At 37.1% G+C, this 25814-nt stretch overlaps 3 protein-coding genes across 9 annotated transcripts in view; 1 reads left to right on the top strand and 2 right to left on the bottom strand.

The window, feature by feature from the left end:
- LOC145505938 (neurotrypsin-like) overlaps window positions 1-19411 on the top strand; it is a 74870-nt gene extending 55459 nt beyond the window's left edge. Inside the window, 1 exon segment of the mRNA XM_081489309.1 lies at window positions 17591-19411. Within this exon segment, the coding sequence (XP_081345435.1) occupies window positions 17591-18060 (470 nt within the window). The 3' untranslated portion in view covers window positions 18061-19411.
- LOC145506617 (uncharacterized) overlaps window positions 1-25814 on the bottom strand; it is a 150076-nt gene that overhangs the window by 95777 nt on the left and 28485 nt on the right. The window lies entirely within an intron of this gene.
- The window catches only part of LOC145506683 (uncharacterized), an 82350-nt gene that overhangs the window by 41344 nt on the left and 15192 nt on the right, over window positions 1-25814 (bottom strand). The gene's annotated exons all lie outside the window — the stretch shown is intronic.

The raw sequence follows: 25814 nt of genomic DNA, 5'->3' as shown, positions 1-25814 counted from the left end.
CTTATTGCTTGGGTGGTGCTGACTTTCAGACACATTAAAAAAAATGTGGCATGAAACAATCAAGTAGAACTCACATAAAAAACAGAGAATGACAATGTTCAGCTGAAGTCTATGCAAACAGGGCGAAACCACAACATTCTATAAATGCAAAAAAGATGAACATGGCGTGTCAGAGACTTAGGGCACTCTGGACTCTTCATACAGGAATGGAAACTCCGAAAAGAGCTAAGAGAAAACAGGTTTTAGGAATCATAATTTTAAAAGAAACCATATGAAAGTAAGTAACTCACTTCTTTATTCTTCTTTCTCTTCTAAATTATATTTGGTTTTTACAGAAGAAAGGAACCAACTGAGCTTTTACTAGCAGCCACCCTTACCATTCCACAGACCCCCTCCTCCAAATAAAAACACCATGTGATTTGCCGAGTAATTCTAAAGCAATAGCAGGATAATACTGTGAAATGTTAATTGACATTTTTGGTCCAAGTTTCCTTGTGCTCACTGCCCTTTCTACTCCTAACAGTTGGACAGAGGTGATAGCTTTCCATTTCCCTTGCCCTTAAGGGTAGGCAGGAATAAACAGCAACATTCTGTTTTGGTTATTGAAAACTTATTGAAAAGACAATTTATTGAAAGTAAAAACACTTGTGATTTATAACAGTTTTGACTTTTGAAAGAGAAAGGCATTGTAAAATGATTTAAAATTTAAGATACAGAGCTTGTAGATTTAACACATAGCTTTTATTTTAATACCAAACAAACATAGTGTGGAGGATACAGGCAGATGACATAAGAGTTGACTTCCTATCAAAGACCCAAAAGATAGATAGAAACATTTCCAATACTCAAGCAATGAGCTAGGAGAAGACTAGAAAATAGGACTAGAAATAAAAAGTCTCTATTCTCTTCCTATGCCCACAGTTACTCCTTGACAATACTGTGGCTGAAACCTCAATTAAGGATGGAAATAAGGAAGCAGAAAAGGCTTTCATGTCTCAGTTTACAATTAGAACTCCCAACATGAAGTGACCACAATAGGTTATAAAGGATGATGTATATTCTGTCACAATACAATTTTTTGAGAAGTTACCAGAGATGGGAAAAGTATTTAGATATACAGATGTTATAAACAGTGAAACATCCCAGAAAAGTCAAGTCAGAAGCACTTCTAGAATAGTGATGTGAGGAACTCTGTGGATCCTCTTCCTAACAAAAAACTAATGATCGAAGTATGGAAAACAATTTAAAGATCTCTGGAAGTCATCCTAAGGTCATATAATAAATGGAGAAACACTTATTCAAGAAAATCTACTAACTTTTAGAAGAATAGAGTCAGTGCCATTTGAACTATGACTTGCCCCCTTCCCTCCCCAGGTAAAGTGACAGGCATGTGAAGTTAAGAAGATGGAATAAGTCTTTCATGACAGTCCAAGCCTAGGGTTATGGTATCTGTCAAAGAGGAGCAGATGACCTGTTTCTCACCCTTTCCTCTCCCAGCTTCATGTGCCAAAAGCTCTATTTCAGGCAAAAATGACAGAGAAGTTAGAGGCCCTCTTCCTCTACCTAGGCCTTGTCATAGGACCAAAGTTCTATATCAGGCATGACAGGCTGAGAATACTGGACCTTAAGCATCCTTGTCTTAGTTCACGAGTATAGCTAAGGTTCCATGTTAGGAGAAGAAAGCCAAGAAGACACAGAGTATCCTTGCCTAGAACTCTGCTCATAGAACATGAGTGTCTCTGCAAGAGAAATAGGGTGCTGTCCTCACCTTAAACTCTGAAGCAGTAGCAGATACATTCTGCCTGGGAAGAAGAGGAAGGCTAAAAGAACAAAGCACTCCATACATCTCCTTAAGAGGACTCATCTTATATGGAACGGAGTGTGGGGAAGTTCAAGCCTAAGGACACTGGAATCAACAGTGGTCATTTTGGTGATGAGTAAATTAGTTGGGGGCTTACAGCTCTGTAACAGCAATAAGAGAAAAGACAGAACAGCTAGAAGGTTAGTAGAAATAACTAAGGAAAGAAGCAGCAAAGAAGAGCCCTCCTGGGGGTGGAGGAAGCCTTAAAGTGTGGCCTCAAAGACAACTCCTAGAAACTGGAATCAGATTGTTTCTGTTCAAGCAGAATCAGATCAGACTTCAGAGTAATTTATTTACCAGGGCGTTGTCAAAACAATAGAGCAATCAGCTAGAAATTAGCATAGGCTAACTGCAGCATCCGATACCAATGCAGATGATATTTCATCTGCAACTAAAGCAGTACCTTAAAAAGGAGTTCACAGAAAGAGATAGTCAAAGAGGACAGAGATAAAATCATTTTAACCCAGTGGGGTAGGAGGAGTCATACTCAAGCCTGAACTCTCTGAGCGCAACATCAAGGGTTGCACATTTGGGGAAAAACTAATTTCACTCAACTAAAGCAAGCAACTAACTAGAAAATAAATGCAAACAAACAAGTAGACTAGCAAACAATGATAGTCTTAGAAATAGGGTGTTAGTATCAGAGCTGCTATAATATATTATCAAATATCCAGTTTGGAACCAAAAAAATAACCATGAGAAAGGCAAATAAATAAGAAAGCATATTTTTAGGATTTAAAAGAACAGGCAAAAGAAACTGCATTTTAGAGAGTCCAAATGTTGTACTTTGAGGACAGAAACTTTAAAGTAGCTATTACAAATACATTCAAAGAACTAAAGGAAGTCATACTTACAGAATTAAAGGAAGATATGATGATAATGTCTCACGTATTATAAAAGATCAATGAAAAATAGAAATTATAAATTGAACCAAAAGGAAATTCTGGAGTTTAAAAAGCCCAATAACCAAACAAAAATTTTGCTTCAGGGGTCAACAGGAAATGGGAGTTAGGAGAAGAATAAACCAGTAAACACGAAGACAGTTGGATAGAAATCATAGAATCTGAGAGCAGAAAAAAAGTAAGAATGAGGAACAATGAAAAGAGCCTTGGAGAAATGTAGGACACTATTGAGCATACTAATGTACAATTGCTTCTCATGACTCATGGATTCTGCATTTGTAAATCTGACTACTTGCAAAATGTGTTTGTAACCCCCCAAATGGATACTCAGGGCAAGTTCACAGTCATTTACAAACTTATATAAAGTAATGAATCATCTGAATCACCCAATACATGTTCTAAGCTGAGGTCAAATCAGGCAACACATTGCCCTGTCACGTCAGCTCTCACACGTAACAAGTTTCTTTTCTGACACATATTTAGTGTCAAGTTTTTCATGTTTTTATGCTTTTTGTTGGTGATTTTGCTATTTTAAATGGCCTCAAGTGTAATGAAGTGCTGTCTACAGGCACAAGAAGGCTGTGATGTGCTTTTTAGGAAAAAACGTGTGTTAGATAAGCTTCATTCAAGCATGACTTGCAGTGCTGCTCACCATGAGTTCAATGTTAACAAATTAACAATACTTTACATTCAGGAAAAAGAAGAGGGCATCTGTTTTGTATGTGACACTGCTCCATAAAGTGCTAAGATAATATCCATAGTACATGATGAAGCTACAGAAAGGTAGAGTTTTATGGGTAAACTTTTCAGATACACTTGTAGATTTGTGAGTTGATGAACAATTAAAAAAAAAAATGTAGTGTACAGATTGCTTTGAGGCTGAATTCCAAAGAATTTTATGGTCAAACAGTTAATGAAAACATGACCAATTCCTTAAAAAGTCTTCTAAAAAATAGAAGAGGATAGAATACTTCTCAACTCATTCTATTATTTCAATTTACCCTGATGCCAAAACTGGACAAATACAAGAAATACCCATATATAATTTGAGATAATGTGGGTGTGGGATTTGATCTGTTCCCAAAAATGAGGACTATTTCTGGCTTAGAAGTGAACCATAGTTCTGATGATAATAATTCATATTAGTATATATCTGTGTTGTAGTGCTCAATTGTGTAATCTTCAGTCTTAAATGTTGTTTCATGGCTGCAATTCCATCAAACAATATTTATATAATAAATTATCTCCCCCGCATAGAGAAGAAAATCTTAAACAGCTGCAGTGATTATTATCAGAAACTTTATATGCAACCATAACATCAAACGGTGTTGCTGTTGTTCAGCCGCTAAAGCGTGTCCGACTCTTTGTGACCTAAAGGACCGCAGTATAGTATGCCAGGCTTCCCTGTTCTTCACTATCTCCCAGTTTACTCAAACTCATGTCCATTGAATCGGTGATGCCATTCAACTGTCTCATCCTCTGTGGCCTCCTACTCCTCCTGTACTCAATCTTTCCCAGCATCAAGGTCTTTTCCAATGAGTTGGCTAGCTCAAACAGTGATGCATATGTAAATTTATCATGTGATCAGATGATAATAGTCTTCTTCAGCCAAAGCTGACAAATCACAAAAACGAAGGACTGAAACCTGATACCAAAATAATTTTCTCTTCCTGTGTTAAACAACACAGAGACTGAGCATACTTCCTCTGACTATGTTAAACAATACTGAGAACAAGCAAAGTAAAATCGGGTTTTTGCTCCAGGGAATACTCACTTCTGGAAGATAAGACTGAGCAAATGAGAGCAGCTTACTTATGGAGACTAAGCTTACTTGTCATACCTTACTTCAAAACCCTCACTTCTCTGTACATGCCAATCCAAATCAGTTATGTCATGAACTCTGCCCGGTCCCAGCTAGTTTCCCTTCTTGCAAGATTCACCTGAAAATTACTCTTTAAAATTCTAAAATCATGCAAATATTCCCCACCTCCCCAGTTTTCCCCTTCAGAGATGTTACCAAGAGTGTGACAGTTATAGTTTATTTTCCCTTATTGCAATATGTCAAATAAATTTAGCTTTACTGAATTCAGGATTTTCTGTTGGTCTTTTGGGGCAGTTGTCACACCCCTTAAGATTTTTGTATCCTATTGGACAGTGAGTTTTTAAAGACAGGCTCTTATACTCTACTCTCCATGTATATGTCAGAAAGTACCCCCCAAAATAATGACTGCATTCACCAGGCAGTTAGAGAAACCTATGAAACTGAAACACTGCCTTTTATTTTACCAATAGCTTTAGTGGAGGAACAAATGCATTATAGTATCATGCTTTGCTGCTAAGTCACTTCAGTCGTGTCCGACTCTGTGTGACCCTATAGACGGCAGCCCACCACGCTCCGCCGTCCCTGGGATTCTCCAGGCAAGAATACTGGAGTGGGTTGCCGTTTCCTTCTCCAGTGCATGAAAGGGAAAAGTGAAAGTGAAGTCGCTCAGTCGTCCAACTCTTAGCGACCCCATGGACCTTAGCCTACCAGGCTCCTCCATCCATGGGATTTTCCAGGCAAGAGTACTGGAGTGGGGTGCCATTGCCTTCTCCGGTATCATGCTTTAGAGACTAACAATAATAATATTTTGTTTCATTGCTTTCTAATTAACGTGGAAATTATCTAAAACGGAAAAATGAAACTCTGAGGATCATATCAGCCTAGAGAAGCAGTAAAATTTGCTGTTTTATAAAGACGGCATTTTACAGAGAAAAACAGAGGAACATGTAGAAGGGCTTTAACTAAATCATTCATAATATGATAAGTAATCTATTCCTAAGATAGATTTAAAGGTATTTGACAGTATGGGAATGTACTTATTTATTCAATAAATATGTTTTAATAACTACTATAGGCTGAGTCAAGTTTTTAGAATTGGTGCATAATGGTTAATAAAGCGAATGTTCTCCAAATACATGGGACTTGTATTCTAGTTGTAAGAAGGCAAATCTTTCAGAAGTTAACACATACATAAATATAGAATTACCAATTGTGGTAAGTACTATGAAGTGTAGTGAAAGAGACTAAAAACAGACGCAATGGGTACAAGGAGATTAAGTAGACTTCGCAGAAGACCAGGCATAAGATTAAATTGGAATGTACTGATATTTTTCTCTACCTTGACCTCAAGGATTAGGCTAAAGCTCCCAGCAAGTTAGAAATGTACAATTTTCCCAAGATAGAGGAGGAAAAACAAAAGTGAAATTTCAATTATCTTACATAATGGGAATAATAGATGACAGGAATGAGATATGTTTCATCAATCTTAAATAAAACAACACACTAGATTTGAGGAGGAAGGATTGAGATCATGTAAAACTCAGCACTCCATGCAGCCGCAAACAGTTGGACAAAACTTAGCACATGACACACAGGACACACAACTCAGCGCTAGAAATTCTATTTCCACACAGCATTTCCAAAACCTTTAGACAAAGTTATTCTGAAAGAAGTTGGAATTGGGACTTGTTATGAAACCCTAAAGAAACCAAAGTTACTGACAGGATACAGCATTCTAACTTACTTACTGAACTATGCATTTTCAGTAAATACACATCACATTGCTTACCTAGAATGTACAGGACATAACCTGTTCTATATTAATGCATTTGGGTGTCTAAACTCCTAAAGAACATACAAATGGGATAAAAATCACTTAAGCATGAAACATACATATTTACCCAATCATAATTTAGTACTAAATAAAGAGTTTAAATTGTTTCTAAATGAAGTCTTATATGCATACTAAATGGCAGGTACTTCATAAGATTTTCAGTAAATTTCACAATTCAGTAATTCTATTTACAGAAGAGAAAACTAAAGCTCACAGAAACTAAATAAATTACCAAAGGTCCACCACAAAGAAATTGTGTAAATGGGTTTTTAAAACAGGTTTCCACACTTTCTTTTCTTGTACACTTGTTCTTCCAAAGTGACCCTGAACTTATTATTTGTCAACAATTTTTAGGTATGTTCCAATAAAATGTTAGAAGTAGGAGAAACTAAGATCCAACCTATTACACCTTTAGTCAGATATAAAGCCTACGAAAACATATGAGTTTTCACTATCACATCAGTGAAAATAAAGTTTAAGAACACATTGTTTTGATTTGTAAATCTAGGGCATAGAGGTAGTTTCATACATTGTGGATAGATGTGTGAATACATGAAATATCTAAGGATGTAAAACTGGCAAAATCTATCAAAATTACAAATACACAAATGCTTCATTCCAATAATTCTAAATTTATTGTTATTATTATTATTTTTTTTTTTTGGCAGCCACTCAGCATGTAGGATCTTAGCTCCCTGACCAGGGATCAAACTTGTACCCCCTGCGTTGGAAGCATGGAGTTTTAACCACTGAACTGCCAGGGTATTCCCTCAATAATTCTAAATTTGAGTTTGACATGCCTCTGTCCTTCTGGTAAAGAAACCCTCTGGTGACGGTCTGCCCAACTCTCACAATCCTGCACAGTATTTTCACCAGTTTCTCAACCACTGGCTCATTTCTCTTCTGAATACACTGATTACCCGGAACCATACTCTTAATAGTCGTGACCTTGATTATTGCTTGGAATCCCTGTCTACCCTGCCCAGTTCACTTGATGAGACTCCCTTATGTATAAACATTCACCTGAATGAAGTCTGCATTCATCACAACCTTTCTACAATTAGCATTAGCAACTGGTTACCACTGCTCCTCAACAGTCAAATTTACAATCCTCCCACCATCTCCGTTTTCCCAGTGCTGTTGGGAGGTCATAGCATACTCGCCAACTCAGCCTGTCCAATATATAATACCTTTAAAAATTAATTGTATTACACCCCATTGTGCATAGCACTAAACCACCAAGGACAAGGAAAGGGAATTTTTGAAACACTTTTCAGAAACTGTCCTCGGCTAGCAACTTCAACATATTCTACCTGATTCAATCTTCATTGCAGACCTTTAGTGTAGATATTATTTTCTTCATTTTCTCTTGAGTAAACCAAGACCTAGAGAAAGTACCTTTCTTCAGGTCATGTATTTAAGACTGAGCTGTGATTATAGCCAGCTCTCTTGACTTTCAATCTAGTACCATTTTTAATTAAACTGCTTGGCCTTTAAACCACCTCCCTTTTAATCAGAAAGGGATATTCAATCAGAAGTCTATTTCCATTTCAGCAGCTTCAATGAATCTAGAAGAATTAATGGTTTTTTTTTCCATATGCCATTTTTTTTTATTTCTCAGGTACTGTATAAATTCATTGTCAAATGGCTTTAACATCCTTTAAATATTCCTTCATATTTTGTTACACTGGCCCTTTTTGTTTGTTTTTGTTATCTACCATATACAATCTAGATCAAAGTCATAACATGATACTTTCTTCATTTATGGAAACTTGTAGACTATTTTTCCTTGTAAATCAGCTATATGCTATGTCTTTTCTAGGTGTGAAACATACACAATCTCTATTTTGGCAGCACGTGACTTATGAAGCCTTACAAATGGAACGTGCCATCTGTTTGATATCTAAGGATTTCAAGCTATGTTTGTCATAAAATATATTTAATCTGAATTGATAATTACATATGTTTGATCAATTTTAATTTTCATGAGTTTAGAGGCTATCTCTGAATGTGACTTTGCTCTTCATCTTTTTTTTTAATTTAAATTGCTATTGGCTCTTAATTCCAATTGGTATGGACTACTTCATCAAGTATATGTACCTGATTTGAGGCACTTTAAAATGCCCCATCTCTGCTTTAAATTTTCTCATTAGCTGGGAAGGAAGGATTGGCGGCAGGAGGAGAAGGGGACGATAGAGGATGAGATGGTTGGATGGCATCACAGACTCGATGGACATGGGTTTGGATAGACTCCGGGAGTTGGTGATGGACCGGGAGGCCTGGCGTGCTGTGTTTCATGGGGTCGCAAAGAGTCAGACATGGCTGAGTGACTGAACTGAACTGAACGCTGTGTGTTCTTGCCACCTCTTCTTAATATCTTCTGTTTCTGTTAGATCCATACTATTTCTGTACTATATTGATCCCATCTTTGCATGAAATGTTCCCTTGGTATCTCTAATTTTTTGAATAGATCTCTAGTCTTTCCCATTATATTATTTTCCTCTATTTCTTTGCACTGATCTCTGAGGATGGTTTTCTTATCTCTCTTTGCTATTCTTTGGAGCTCTGCATTCAAATGGGTATATCTTTCCTTTTCTCTTTTGTTTGTTGCTTCTCTTCTTTTCATAGCTATTTGTAAGGCCTCCTCAGACAGCCATTTTGCTTTTTTTGCATTTCTTTTTCTTGGGGATGGTCTTGATCCCTGTTTCCTGTATAATGTCACGAGCTTTCATCCATAGTTCATCAGGCATTCTGTATATCAGATCTAGTCCCTTAAATCTATTTCTCATTTCCACTGTGTAATCATAAGAGATTTGATTTAGGTCATACCTGAATGATCTAGTGGTTTTCCCTACTTTCTTCACTTTAAGTCTGAATTTGGCAATAAGGAGTTCATGATCTCCTCATGAGCCACAGTAGAATATATGCATACACACACACACACACACACACACACACATATAATCAAATCACTTTGCTGTGCATCTGAACACTAACACTGCATTGCAAATTAACTAATTTTCAATAAAAGAAAATTTAAAAAAATGTTTAAAAAACTAACGAATCTTAGTAAGATAGATGTCTTTTTGGGGGGAAAACAAAGTCCCTTTTCGATTTATTTTTTTCATAAGTGAAACAATTACCAGTGTTTGTATTCATAAATGTCAGGTGGCTAAGGTAAACTTTCAGAAAGTGGGGGACACCCACAATGTTTTTGTAAAGTCATTCTACATTATTAATAAGAAAGTAAGTGTTATTCACTCAGTCATGTCCCAGTCTTTGCAACCCCATGGAGTGTAGTCCACCCGGCTCCTTTGTCCTTGGGAATATTAGAGTGGGTAGTCATTGTCTTCTCCAGGGGATCTTCCTGGCCCATGGATTGAACCCGTGTCTCCCGAATTTCAGGCAGATTCTTTACTATCTGAGCCAGGTGGGCCATAAAGAAGGCTGAGCATGAAAGAATTGATGCTTTCAGTTTTCGGTGCTGGATAACACTCTCAAGTTCCCCTTGGACAGCAAGGAGAACAAACAAGTCAATGCTAAAAGAAATCAACCCTGAATATTCATTGGAAGCACTGATGCTGCAGCTGAAGCTCCAGTACTTTTGCCACTTGATGTGAAGAGTCAGTTCATTGGAAAAGACCTTGATGCTGGGGAAGATTAAGGATAGGAAGAAAAGGGTGTGACAGAGAATAAGATGGTTGGATGGCATGGTCAGCTCAATGGAGATGAGTTTGATCAAACTCCAGGAGACAGTGAAGGTCAGGGAAGCCCTACATACTGCAATCCATGGTGTCACAGAGTCGGACATGACTTAGTGACTGAGCAACTACAACTCTTTTAATACTGTTCACGGGGTTCTCAAGCAAGAATACTGAAGTTCTTTGCTATCCCTTCTCCAGTGGACCACGTTTTGTCAGAACTCTCCACCATGACCTGCCCATCTTTGGTAGCCCTGCATGGCATGGCTCATAGCTTCACTGAGTTGCACAAGGCTGTGATCCATATGATCATTTTGGTTAACTTTCTGTGATTGTGGTTTTTGTTCTGGAGGCTGTGAAATTACAGTTTTTATTTCTTCTGTCTGACCTTGGATGGATGATCATAAGAGGATTATTCAGGCTTCCTTATGGGAGGGACTGGCTGTGGGGAAACTGGATATTGCTCTGTTGGGCAGGACCATACTCAGTCTTTAAACTAACTGACTGCTTGTGAATGGGGTCGAAGCTCCAATACTTTGGCCACCTGGTGTGAAAAGCCAACTCATTGGAAAAGACCCTGACACTGGGAAAGATTGAAGCCAAGGGGAGAAAGGGGCAGAGGAGGATGAGGTGGTTAGACAGCATCACTGACTCAGTGAGTTTGAGCAAACTCCAGGAGATAGTGAAGGACAGGAAGGCCTGGCTTGCTGCAGTCCATGGGGTCACAAAGAGTCAGATACTAGTTAGTGACTGAATAAAAACAACAGCAAATCTTTTTATAGTTTCAAACTGTTTCTTTTCAGTTGAGTCAAAAGAAGTATTGCATATCTTTTTTACAATAGCATAGTTCTCAGGCAGAGCACTAAATAAGCTTCAGTCAACACTTCCACACAAATAACCAACCAAGACCTACTGTACAGCAAAGGGAACACTGGTCACTGTAAGGTAACAACCTAAATTGATAAAGAATCTGAACAAATAATAGATACATGTATATGTATAATTGAATCACTTTGCTGTACACCTGGAACTATCACAATATTATTGATCAACTGTTCTTCAAAATGGGCTACCCAGGTGGCTCAGTGTAAAGAATCTGCCTGTCAATGTGGGAGATACAGTTTTGATCGCTGAGTTGAGAAGATCCCCTGGAGCAGGAAATGGCAACTCGCTCCAGTATTCTTGCCTGGAGAATCCCAAAGACAGAGGAACCTGCTGGGCTACAGTCCATGGGGTTGCAAAGAGACAAACATGATTGTGGAACTGAGCATAATAGCAGTAGGATTTCCTGGTATAACTCCAGGAATCCACTTTTGAATAATTCTTTACACAAAAACCTTCACTGATTTAGAGCTAACTACACTCTCTCCTTTTTATGCTACTCTAGGGTTTGAGGAGCTAGACTAGACAAGTGTAGGGGTTCTAAAGCAATCTCTCTAACCAGAACCATAGCTATTTAAGTAGAGGCTGGATGACCACTCAATGGATCATTCTGAACGGATTTCAAACTTTTATGAGCTGTAGGAGTGATGATTTTGCCCATACATGCTAATTCTCTGATCTGACTCTGCTTTTCATACCCGAGTTGAAAGACAAGTTCAAGATATTTTAATGATGACACTTCAGCAAAATCCTTATCACACAGAGTTCTTTAGATAGTTTAAAATCTGCATTCAGGCTTTTACATCTGCTATCACAAATATTATTATAGCACTATAATATTGGAGTGTCCTTTCAAACTAGGTTTGGTCATGGGGTTTCAGTTTTATTAAACTCTTTTTTTTCATAACACATGTTGCTCACAGTGACACATTCTCTGGAGCCAATGAGAATTATGTACAAATTATTTTCTTCTTATTAATGCAATTATATTTGAAAATTGTAAGTATTTTTCTACATAAGAATATTTCTGAGTTTAATTGATTTAAATATATTTACAAAATAATTTCATACATCGATGTTTCTGTTCATGGATGTTTGTAATGGGCTTACAGTTGGTGATATCAAACATTTCATTCTGCTTTAGTTATAAAACAATAATTTTTTTTTCTTTATTTTTTTTTAATAAATTTATTTATTTTAGTTGGGGGCTAATTACTTTACAATATTGTAGTGGTTTTTGCCATACATTGACATGAATCAGCCATGGGTTTACATATGTTCCCCATCCTAAACCCCCCTCCCACCTCCCTCCCCATCCCATCCCTCTGGGTCATCCCATTGCACCAGCCCTGAGCATTTGTCTCATGCATCGAACCTGGAGTGGTGTTCTGTTTCACATATGATAACATACATGTTTCAAAACTATTGTCCCAGAACGTCCCACCCTCACCTTCTCCCTCAGAGTCCATAAGACTGTTCTATGCATCTGTGTCTCTTATTCTGTCTCGCATATAGGGTTATCGTTACCATCTTTCAAATTCCATATATATGCATTAGTATACTGTATTGGTGTTTTTCTTTCTTGCTTACTTAACAATAATTTAATATAAGGATTCTGATCCAGGATTTAGTGCTCTGGTTTCTAAATTCCCCTTGGCAAATGGCATTCTTATTCTTTGTCTTATATTTCTTTGCTATGAATTGTAAATATCATTGCTTATTTCTCTATACCATATGGATTTATAAATTAAATTTAAATGAGTGAAATAGATGCTTTAATCATCTTTAAATATAATTGAATAAGGGAACTATTTTCATTAATATCTTGTTAATCTAATTCCAGAATTGTCAAAAAAACAACTATTTTGAGAAGTACTGGTGTGAAAACTTCACCTGGTGTGAAGTTCCAGTAGTACAATAGGATTCATAATTATCAATTAGTGTACGTCTGAAAACAATATTTAAAAATTATGATTTGCATAAGCGTAGATCAATCAATACAAATTATTATAATAAAAATTAAAAATCAGATGATTTTCTACCTGAATGCTTATTTTATATAATATTAAATATTAAGGCTTCATAATAAACTCAACTGTTTTCCAATACCAAATTTCACAAGTGGTCAACTTTTTATTTTCTCTAGTCTTAGTGTTTTGTCTACATAGAGACTTTATGTAGAAGTTAAAAATTAAAGATAAGAGACATACAAGTTCTCTACTGTTCAGTTAACTTATATGAAATAATTGGGTTATTGGCAAGATCTACTAATGATGATGCAATACCTCTGAGGTCCTGTTAGTCGTAGCTGAGAAACTTTATATAATTCACCTGTATACAGGACATGTGGTAGTACTTTTAAGGCTATCCAAAGGCACCATTTTTAAGTCAACAAAGATACTTATTGTAGTTGAGCTAGTTGGAATTTTGAAATCTTACTATTTTGCTTCTTTCTTGGTGTACTAACAACTGCTTGGGGCCCTGGCCATGAACCTATGTCAGGCAAGTTCATAGGTAAGTTTCCCTCCCCCCCCCACAAGAAATCTCATAATTAGAGACTCTCAGGTTTAAATTAACCTTAAAATCATATAATCACCACTCATCCACAATGATATGACATTTAAATTGCTTTTTCAGCTTACAAAACATCAAGAAAGATAGACTCAAATAATACTATCAATTTATAAGTAAAAATATTTTGAGTCCTTATTTCTTATGACATATTTACATTAGAATAATAATAAAGTTAGCATTAAATTAGAATAATTATGCAATTCAAATTTGCATCAAAATTTTTCTCCATTTATGTTACAACTCACATATGTTTCAATGACACTGCACAAGTTTTAAAAACATCTTTTAAAAACTACATATTACTCAAAGAGACACATTATGTTTTAATTATCCATTTCTCCACTGTTGAACATTCTATTTCATTCTCAAGTTTCCCATAGCTCTGAAAAATTGTGTAGAATATAACTGTAAATAACAATTTTTCTCTGTTAAAAAATATTTTCCATTAGCGTGTCTTCCTAGAAAGAGTATTGTTGAACAAATTAAAAGTGAAAAATTTATTTCTTCATCATTATTTCTAAACCTTATTAATAAGATCTAACTCTTACTTCTTGACAACTTTTTTTGCTCTGTTGTGGGGTCTCACTTTAGAATAAGGAAATAAAATGAGGCCATTGCACTTTGTTTCCACTCAGGTATAAAATCTTCATCTTGGAGAACTAAAACATGAAGATATTCATCCACTTGTTTTTGGAAAACAATATATTTTTCACAGAATATATTTCATTACATTTATGTTTTCTCTTGTCTTTTCTTTGCAAAATTTCTGGCAAGTTTCCCATCCCATTAGTCATCCAGTAGCCTGTAACCAGGAAGGATGGATGACTGATCCTATAGTAAGATGGGAGGAGGCATAGGAATCATATAGCAGAAACATAAAGGAGTGAGAAGGTTATGCATATCATGGATGTATGAACTGCTGCTATTTGGTACTGAAATGTCAGATAGTAAGTGTAATTAGCAGGGAAACACCTCGTGACATTGTGTGGAAAAATATATGTTTATATACACAGTTTTGGTCCAAGAAATATTTATTGAACGTGTGAGCTTATAATAGGTACTCCCTGATATCTCAGTTGGTAAAGAATCTGCCTGGAATGCAGGAGACCACGGTTGGATTCCTGGGTCAGGAAGGTCCGCTGGAGAAGAGATATGTTACCCACTCCAGTATTCTTGGGCTTCCCTTGTGGCTCAGATGGTAAAGAATCCACCTGCAATGCAGGAGACCTGGGTTCAATCCCAGGGTTGGGAAGATTCCCTGGAAAAGGGAAAGGCTACCCACTCCAGTATTCTGGCCTAGCGAATTCAATGAACTGTATAGTCCATGGGGTCGCAAAGAGTCGGACATCACTGAGCAACTTTCACTTTCACTTTTTTTTTCCACTTCTTAAGTAAATACTTTATATGTTTGTGTTAGTCTCTGTATACAACGATATATGTGTAGTTCTTTATCTATCTTACCTAGCAATCTATTATTTCTTTCTCTTCCATACTTATTATTCCATATTATTTTTTTTAGAACTTTGAAAATAAGGATTTCCTTTGCTTGAAAGATCCTTGTGTACTGAACACCCATGCAAGAGCTTCTATACCCAAGTCTATAAAAGCTGTAAATGTACTGAAAATGACTATATTAAATCATATCGTAATAGAATTTTGAAAAAATAGAAGTATCAAATAATGAACACACTATCTTAAAAATAAATTAATCCAGAAAATACTATTTCCTATAGGCAATTAAAAATATTCATATTAACATGATACAGTGTATCAGAAACTAAATTTTAGGAGTTCACCTTCCTTTCAAATGTTTATTTCTGTTTCTCATCAGTTCAGTTCAGTTCAGTTGCTCAATCGTGTCTGACTTTTTGCAACCTCATGAACTGCGGCACACAGGGCCTCCTTGTCCATCACCAACTCCCGGAATTTCCCCAAACTCATGTCCATTGAGTCGGTGATGCCGTCCAACCAACTCATCCTCTGTCGTCCCCTTCTACTCCTGTCCTCAATTTTTCCCATCATCAGGGTCTTTTCAAATGAGTCAGCTCTTCACATCAGGTGGCCAAAGTATTGGAGCTTCAGCTTCAGCATCAGTCGTTCCAATGAACACCCAGGACTGATTTCCTTCAGGATGGACTGGTTGGATCTCCTTGCAGTCCAAGGGACTCTCAAGAGTCTTCTCCAACACCACAGGTCAAAAGCATCAATTCTTCGGCACTCAGCTTTCTTTGTAGTCCAGTTCTCACATCCATATATGACTACTGGAAAAAACATAGCCTTGACTAGATGGACCTTTGTTGGCAAAGTAATGTCTCTGCTTTTTAATATACTGTCTAGGTTGGTCATAACTTTCCTTCCAAGGCGTAAGCATCTTTTAATTTCATGGCTTCAGTCACAATCTGCAGTGATTTTGGAGCCCCCCAAAATAAAGTCAGCCACTGTTTCCACTGTTTCCCCATCTATTTGCCATGAAGTGATGGAACCGGATGCCATGATCTTAGCTTTCTGAATGTTGAGCTTTAAGCCAACTTTTTCACTCTTCAGCAGGAAAAAAAAAAAGAGCACTTGAAATCCTTCTAGGTTTATGGTCAGGGGACGCAGTCATGATTTACCTATCCATGTTAGTCTATCAGTCGTGTCCCACTCTTTGCAATCCCATGACTATAGACTGCCAAGCTCTTCTGTCCATGGAATTCTCCAGGCAAGAATGCTAGAGGGGTTGCCATTTTCTCCTCTAGGGGATCCTCCTGACCCAGGGATTGAACCCAGTTCTTCTGCATTTCATGCAGATTCTTTACCAGCTGAGCCACCAAGGAAGCCCTATTTGCACATGGTGAATGGAAATTTATCAAACATTTGCTCATCACCTAATAGGTTTCAGGCACTGAAGCCATAGTGGCAGATTCTATGGTAAGAGCCCCAAGTGGTGCTAGTGATAAAGAACCCGCCTGCCAATTCAGGACACATAAGAGATGTGGGTTCAGTCCCTGGGTTGGGAAGATCTCCTGGAGAAGGGCATGTCAACTCACTCTAGTATTCTTGTCTGGAGAATCCCATGGACAGAGGAGCCTGGCAAGCTATAGTCCATACAGTCACAAAGAGTTAGACACGACTGAAGTGACTTAGTATGCAGGCACCCATGCTAAGAGTGGAAACAGAGCTGAAAAACTTTAGTGTTCTGGATGGTTCCAATTGTAGTGTGTCATCAGTGCAATACATATTTCCTTATATTCAATGCTTGTGATAGATACTTGTCGATGTTATATTTCTTTCCACAGTTAGAGCTGAGGGTTCAAATGTAAATTCACATGGAATAGAAAATAACTCCTACCTGTGTGTAGCAATTCTCAACTTACAAGATACATCTGAAAATTATAGTTTGTAAGCTGATGGACAGAGCGAAGGGCTCATGAGGCACTGAGATGACTTTGCAGAATCACTTTGAGCTGAACTAAGAGAAGAATCCAGCTCTTACGTAGACAGAACACTGATTTCTCAATAAATTACACACCAGACATTGCTCTAAAGGTGTTTAACAGGTGACAGGTGCTAGGGGTCTGTAGAAATGGAAATCATCTTGGAAAAATTTTAAAAAGGCTTGAAACAAGAACTGAGACAAAAGTGACAAGGAGATGGTTCATAGTAAAATAATCATTCTTCCTTTGTTGTAAGAAATTCAGATCAAATTTCTTTCATGGTTAATCAGTATCGTTTTTTGGGGGTTTTTTTGTGTGTTTTTTTTTTTTTTTTTTTTTTTACTTATTTGTAGATAATTCAGGACGTAGGAAGGTATTACTTCCTAAATGGATGTCCTCACACCTCCCAACAACGTGACTGAATTTGTTCTCTTGGGACTCACACAGAATCCACACTTGCAGAAAATTCTCTTCATTGTCTTTTTGCTCATTTTCCTGTTTACTGTGTTGGCCAACCTGCTCATTGTCATCACCATCTCTCTCAGCCCCATGCTTTCTGTTCCCATGTACTTCTTTCTCACTCACTTGTCCTTCTTAGATGGCATCTTCACCTCTGTCACCACCTCCAAACTGATCACTGACCTGCTGTACCAGAGGAGAACCATCTCCTGGAGTGGCTGCCTGATTCAGATCTTTCTGGAACACACAGTGGGAGGTTCAGAGATCATCCTTCTCATTTCCATGTCCTATGACCGCTACGTGGCCATCTGCAAGCCTCTGAGCTACACGACCATCATGCGACAGGGGCTCTGCCAGCTCCTGGTGGTGGTGGCCTGGATTGAGGGGGTCCTACATGCCACCGTGCAGATTATTTTCTTTGTCAACTCGACCTTCTGTGGTCCTGACATCATTGATCACTTCATGTGTAATTTCTTCTCACTGCTGGAACTCGCCTGCAGTGACACCTACAAGCTTGGCATCATGGTGGCAGGTAACACTGCAGAAATGTGTTTAGTTTTTTTTTTATCATGCTCTTCATCTCCTACACAGTTATCCTGCACTCTCTGAAATCCCATGGCTCTGAAGCATGACACAAAGCCCTCTCTACACGTGGCTCCCATTTCACAGTAGTGGTGCCTTTTTTGGTCCCTGTATATTCACCTATATGCGTCCTGTGGTCACCTACCCTGTGGACAAATTCGTGGCTATGTTCTTTGCAATCCTCACTCCCATGTGAAATCCTATCATTTACACAGTGAGAAACACAGAGGTGAAAAATGTCATGAGGAGTTTGTTGAAGAGGAGAGTGACTTAGGCTGTTCATGGTGCCAAGAAAGCGATTGTTTATATGCATTCAGAGGGCTATACCTGTTGTAAAGTGTGAAATAAAAGTAAGAAATTTTGTAGATCATTTAAAAAGAGAGAGAGAGAGATCCAGGAACTAATACTTGTCGGGTTTTTTTTTTTTTTTTTTAATTTTGGCTAGGCATTATTGTAGGCATACTGATATTTTAATGTACACTGCCAAGGTTTCAGTATTCATAGGTTCAGAATAGGCAATGAAAAGAACATTAAATCCACAGTTTGATAATTGTAGAGTAAGAAGTTTTTCTCCAGAGTCTTACTGCTGCTTTTTCAGATTTCTCATATATGTTACTTTGATGAAATTGGCTTTTCCATAGGATTTTAATCTCATTTTTTTTTCCATTTTTACTTACCCTATGGTAAAGCAAACATTGGATAGAAATATTGGGTAAATACATAGTGAAGAGGGAGTTGAATGAGGGAATAATAGCTAATTTTTCCCTGTACTATGGATTTATCAAAAGCAAAATGAGTGTCACTGACAAAAGGAGGAAAGAATATTTTACAATCTATCTCTGATTCTCTTTTTAATAGAGAAGATAGAGCACAAATTTTGAAATTACTCTTAATTTGCTCTCTTTTTCTTAAATATCACTATGGATCACATTTTTTATTGAATATAAAGAAAACATTTTCATTTTTTATACCAAGACTTGAGGAACCATTTGAAACAAGAGTACACATCTCTTTCAAGTATCAACTGAAAAGCATATGGTCAATTTCCAAAGCTGTTGCTCTGTAGATCTGATTCATATAAGTACATTATGTGAACCCTTTATTATCTACCAGGCACACTCACTTCAGTTGATTTATCCTCAAACAAAACTGGTAGTTTCATTATCTTTGTTCCTAATTTACAGGGAAGCAAATTGAAGCCAAGACAGTTTTACTGATTTGCTTGCCTCACATCACACATGCTTCTCCCATAAAGTATGTCCAGGACCTATAACTCTAGAATGAAGTTCCCTTACAAACTTTCAACCTAGGGCTTCTAACTCAGTTTCTTTCAAATGCTTTGTCTGTGGTATGTGTTTTCATGTAGATAAGAAAATTATCTGTGATCTTAATGATTTACCTCTTTTGTGAAGATGGTGTTAATGTGTTGTAGCTTTGTCTCACATTTTATGATATACTTCGGCAGTACAAGTTTATTCATTTTTTGAAAGTTCAAGTTATACTACTTCACTTTTACAAAGAAACATTAGTATGGTAATGGTAATCTAAAATGGAAAAGAATCTCAAATAGACTATATATATATATATATATGCATGATACAGGGTGCTCGGGGCTGGTGCACCGGGATGACCCGGAGGGATGGGATGGGGAGAGAGGTGGAAGGGGGGTTCTGGAAGGGGAAAACATGTACACCCATGGTGGATTCATGTCAATGTATGGCAAAACAAATACAATATTGTAAAGTTAAAAAATAGAAAATAAACTAATCTAAAACAAAAGAAAAAAAGAATATATATATATTATACATATATATATAGATATATATATTTGTAAATAAATCACCTTGCTGTGCACTTGAAACTTACCCAACATTGCAAACTAACTGTGCTTCAATAAAAAAAAGAAATATTTAAAACCTCCTCAACATTTGTATGATTGTGGAGTCTTGTGTTGGCTTTTGTAAAAACAAAAATCCCATTTTTTTTAATTGGTAAAATCAAGTATTGATGTTGTTCTTCATAAAAACCAAATGCTTAAAGTTAACTTCAGAAAGCTGGGAATACCGGTAATGCTCCTCTATATACATGGCAAATACCAGGTCATCCTACATTATTAATAACTGTAAATCTAAGCTTCTCTGACTACAACACAGAAACCCATGTTACTTATCACAGATGTCACTTTCTTAGACTCAATGATGAAGTGGAGCTATTTATTCCATAATTTGAACATAGAGTAATGCTTGAACATGGTACTGGGACGATGGTGTTTAGTAAATTGTGCATAATTATCTCAAATTCATAGGAAACAGCAATTTTTCTCACAATGTCTAGGCCTGGAAAATGATAGAATCAGCATTTAATCTATTAAAATTGTCGTTTGAAATTTCTGGTGAGAATTAAACCTTTCAACAAATCAAGACTAAATGATATATGGTTTATTCTGATGAGAAGGTAAGAGGAAATGAGAGTAATCCAAGGGCAGTGAATAGAAAAGTCTTAAGTAAATGTTGTTTCTACTCTAAGACCAAAGGGAAGATTTGAAGACAGAAAATAAGACCAATGATTGTGTTTTAGGGGGCTATATCAGAGGCTCAATGGAGGAATGAGAAAATTAATGCTGCATGAACTATAAATTTCCAACAGAAAACTTGGAAGGTATCAGAACTGAAGAAGGATGTGTAGGCTGTATGGAATCTCAGTGGGTGAAGTATTGCAGGTTGTAAGTTTAGAGATTTCTTTTCTCTCATTCCCAATAATCTCTTCTGAGGAGCAACTACCATGTGACTTCTTTTGATTCATTAATATATATATAAATATATATATAAATATATATATATCAGGCATAGTTACATTTCTCCTAAAAAGTTAATGAGATAGAATGTCTGGATCTGGTGTATAAGGATATTTTGTTTTAACATGAAATTTTCATTTGGTGAAAATTTTAGGCATTAAGAGACTGAAGTGAGTTCACTAGTGTTGAAAGCCAACGTGAGACATACATTTTGACAGGTTCTTTTCAAACTTTAACTCTCTTATCGTAGGGACAGGTATTAGTTGATCGAGTTTCACTCCATTGTATGCAAGAGGGAAATGAAACTCAATAAAGTAAAAAAGAATATGAAGTCTGTTAGAGTTGGATTTCTATATTCATCTCACTTCACAGAACTCCTCCTGTCATGACGTGAAAACATCAAAACAATGATCTGACCACTGGCCACATTGTGAAGATTGTCACGGAGGCATTCAGTTCAGTTCAGTTCAGTCGCTCAGTCGTGTCCGACTCTTTGCGACCCCATGAACTGCAGCACGCCAGGCCTCTCTGTCCATCACCAACTCCAGGAGTCTACCCAAACCCATGTCCATCGAGTCGGTTATGCCATCCAACCATCTCATCCTCTGTCGTCCCCTTCTCCCCCTGCCCCCAATCCTACCCAGCATTAGGGTCTTTTCCAATGAGTCAACTCTTCACATGAGGTGGCCAAAGTATTGGAGTTTCAGCTGCAACATCAGTCTTTCCAATGAACACCCAGGACTGATCTCCTTTAGGATGGATTGATTGGATCTCCTTGCAGTCCAAGGGACTCTCAAGAGTCTTCTCCAACACCACAGTTCAAAAGCATCAATTCTGCGGCGCTCCGCTTTCCTCACCATCCAACTCTCACATCCATACATGACCACTGGAAAATCCATAGCCTTGACTAGATGGACTTTTGTTGGCAAAGTAATGTCTCTGCTTTTAAATATGCTATCTAGGTTGGCAATAACCTTCCTTCCAAGGAGTAAGCATCTTTTAATTTCATGGCTGCAATCACCATCAGCAGTGATTTTGGAGCCCCCAAAAATCAAGTCTGACACTGTTTCCACTGTTTCCCCATCTATTTCCCATGAAGTGATGGGACTAGATGCCAGGATCTTAGTTTTCTGAACATTGAGCTTTAAGCCAACTTTTTCACTCTCCTCTTTCACTTTCATCAAGAGGCTCTTTAGTTCTTCTTCCCTTTCTGCCATAAGGGTGGTGTCATCTGCATATCTGAGGTTATTGATATTTCTCTCGGCAATCTTGATTCCAGCTTGTGTTTCTTCCAGCCCAGCGTTTCTCATGATGTACTCTGCATATAAGTTAAATCAGCAGAGTGACAATATACAGCCTTGACGTACTCCTTTTCCTATTTGGAACCAGTTTGGTGTTTCATGTCCAGTTCTAACTGTTGCTTCCTGACCTGCATACAGGTTTCTCAAGAGACAGGTCAGATGGTCTGGTATTCCCATCTCTTTCAGAATTTTCCACAGTTTATTGTGATCCACACAGTCAAAGGCTTTGGCATAGTCAATAAAGCAGAAATAGGTGTTTTTCTGGAACTCTCTTGCTTTTTCGATGATCCAGCGGATATTGGCAATTTGATCTCTGGTTCCTCTGCCTTTTCTAAAACCAGCTTGAACATCTGGAAGTTCATGGTTCACGTATTGCTGAAGCCTGGCTTGGAGAATTTTGAGCACTCCTTTACTAGCATGTGAGATGAGTGCAATTGTGCAGTAGTTTGAGCATCCTTTGGCATTGCCTTTCTTTGGGATTGGAACAAAAACTGACCTTTTCCAGTCCTGTGGTCACTGCTGAGTTTTCCCAATTTGCTGGCATATTGAGTGTAGCACTTTCACAGCATCATCTTTCAGGATTTGAAATAGCTCAACTGGAATTCCATCACCTCCACTAGCTTTGTTCGTAGTGATACTTTCTAAGGCCCACTTGACTTCACATTCCAGGATGTCTGGCTCTAGGTGAGTGATCACACCATCGTGATTATCTGGGTTGTGAAGATCTTACATCACTTTATTTCACTCTTAGAATAATTTTTAGTGTTGGGGTTACTTGTATAAAAAATATAGTCATTTTTATGACTCTAAAAGTATTTGCTAAAACATTTCCCAATTAGATAATATGAATGAAGCTGTTTCATTGCAATTTAGAAGACACCGTTTTTTTAAAAACCTGACTTAGAAATCTGTTTTATTCTTATGATAGATCCTTCAGTGCACTTTGTATGTATAAACACTATTAAAAAAAATAAAGTTTACATCAATATTCCACATCTTCCTTTTGAACTATACATTACAAAGCAATTCATAGTAACTGTCTTATTTGACTCTCACAGGTCAACAGCTTGAACAAATGGTACTCTATTTTATCGGAGAGGACTCAGAAGCTTCTGGTTTCTTCAGTGACACATGACTATAAATCTGTAGCTTCTAGATTTTTATATTGGAAACTGAACAATTATTATATTATTTTAATTAACTTTTCATTTTGGAATAATTTTGGATTAATAGAAAAGTTGCCAAGATAATACGGAGCTTCTGTCTACTCCTCAATTATTTCCCCTAATAAATATCATTTAACATTACTAATAGTATATTTGTCAAGACTGTGGAATGAACATTGATTATATTACTCTTAAAGAAGCACAAGATTTTAATCACGTTTCACTAACTTTTCCACTTCTATCACTTTTCTGTTCTAGGGGTCAATCCAGGACAACACAGTATGTTTAATTACCTTTTAAATACTTTCTAATCATAAACCTTGTGATCATAAACTCTGAGGACATTGTCCTCTCTATTGCCTAAGTTTTAACAGGAATTTTGGAAATTCCTTTTATCTAAAAAAAAGAGCATTTTGATTTGTTCGTATTTAATGAGCATTTGATTCTAAAATAGTATTTCTTAGAAACTTCTCAGATTAGGGAAGTACAGAGCCTGAGAATTACTTGTTAGATTAATACAGAGCCTTGCTCTTTCTCTCCACTGTTTGTATTATTTGATTTCCTTTGTACAGTGACACTACCTGTAAAAGAAGTGGACAGCTGAGGATTTGGGCTTCCTAGGTGATGCTAATGGTAAAGAATCTGCCTGCAAATCCAGGAGATAGAAGGGATGAAAGTTTGATCCCTGGGTCGGCAAGATCCCTTGGAGAAGGGCACAACAATCCATTCCAAAATTCTTGCCTGGAGAATCCCATGGACAGAGGGGCCTGGCAGGTTACAGTCCATAAGGCCACAAAAAGTTGGACACAACTGAAGCAACTTAGCACCCACACACGCACACATGAGGGTCTGAAGACTATAAAATTGTATTCAGGGATTATTAAAGACTTAAAATTGTTGCAAATTTAAATGATACCTTATCTCCATTGTGGTAACCAATAAAACTATTTTATATTTGTGAATATGTAAAAGGATGAGTAAAGATATTTGTAAGCCTAGATCATGGTAAAGCAGAAATTAGGAGTTAAAGGATTGTCATTTCTGCTCTGCGTCAAAGGCTCTGGAAGCTTTTTCTCACTGATGGCAATTTTCTCCAGTGCATCTAACTGCATTAATGGTTTTATGAATATCAATATTGCCTTATCTGATTCTTCTAAGAATCTTATCAATAGGTATTGTTATTATACATCATTACAGAATAGAATCTGAGCTCTTGAGAATTTTAAGTAACTTTTCTCACCACATAATATAACTTAGTACAAGAGCTTGGATTTGAACCTAGGTCTCTATGAATCTGGACCTGGTGTCTTTATTTCATTTCAGTGTCTCTGCATATATTGATAGTTTTTACTCTTTAATATATAGTCATTAACTGATCCAATGATCTTATAAGGTTTTTCTCATGCTCTTGTTTGCTTGATGACATACCTGAATATGGAGTTCAGAGTACAGACGCTGTTTAGGAATGCCTAGTACCCTGGAAACAATTTGTTTTAAAGTAAGTAAAAAGACGTGTTGTATATACGTCTGTATATTTGCTAGTTTTATTCATATTTTCAATCATTTTTGTTAGCTGTCAGTGTCATTCATAAAAATCAACTCATTTTTAATTCTTTCAGAAAGCCCAATTATTCTTTTACTTCCCTATATAACAAGCATAGATAGTATGTGTATGTACACACACACACACACACACACACACACACTCACTTGCCACTTGACTCATGAATTTCTCATATATACAGGGAAGGACACAATCATATTTCCCTGGTTGTTTATCAGTAAAGAATCCACCTGCCAATGCAGGAGATACGGGTTCAATCCCTGCATAGGGAAGATCCCCTGGAGAAGGAAATGACAACCCACTCCGAGGTTCTTGTCTGGGAAATCCTATGAACAGAGGAGCCTGACAGGCTACAGTCCATGGGATCACAAAGAGTCAGACATAACTGAACAACTAAACAGCAACAAAGGACAGTCATTCTTCAAAGCTGTGTCTTGCTATAAGAAATGAAGTCAAAAGTTGGAGTAATATCTGGATGAGTAATGGAAAAGCTTTATGTGGGTAACCTGTTTGCTTTTTTAAGTGAGAGAAGAGTCACTAAAATCAGTAAGAGCATTTTATCATAAGCAGCAATTTCACATTTTCCAATTTGACCCTCATTATAATCGTATGAAATGGGTAGGGATGTTATATGTGAATATCCCTACACTACAGTAAGTCATACTGTAAGTAAGTCAACAGACACACACTTGTGAGTACTGCTTGATCTGATTGAGTCACCTTGAATAAATACTTAGCAATTAATAAAGCCTCAGGCTCTGGCTATAGTCAGCATTCTGTTTCTATTCCTTACCTCTGTGGTTACTGTCAGTTTGTATCTGTAAATAATCTGGTCATTACCTTCTGATTCTACATCACTGGCTCTGTGTCATTCATCAAGAAGCATCAGTCAAACATGAACAGAGGAATCAGGTTATAACCTCTACAGTGAATGGAGACTCGAGAGAAGCCCCTCC

This window comes from Giraffa tippelskirchi, chromosome 1 (genome assembly GCF_054371585.1).
Source record: "Giraffa tippelskirchi isolate mGirTip1 chromosome 1, T2T-mGirTip1v1.2.pri, whole genome shotgun sequence".
Lineage (NCBI taxonomy): Eukaryota > Metazoa > Chordata > Mammalia > Artiodactyla > Giraffidae > Giraffa > Giraffa tippelskirchi.
This window is presented reverse-complemented; position numbering and strand designations above follow the sequence as displayed.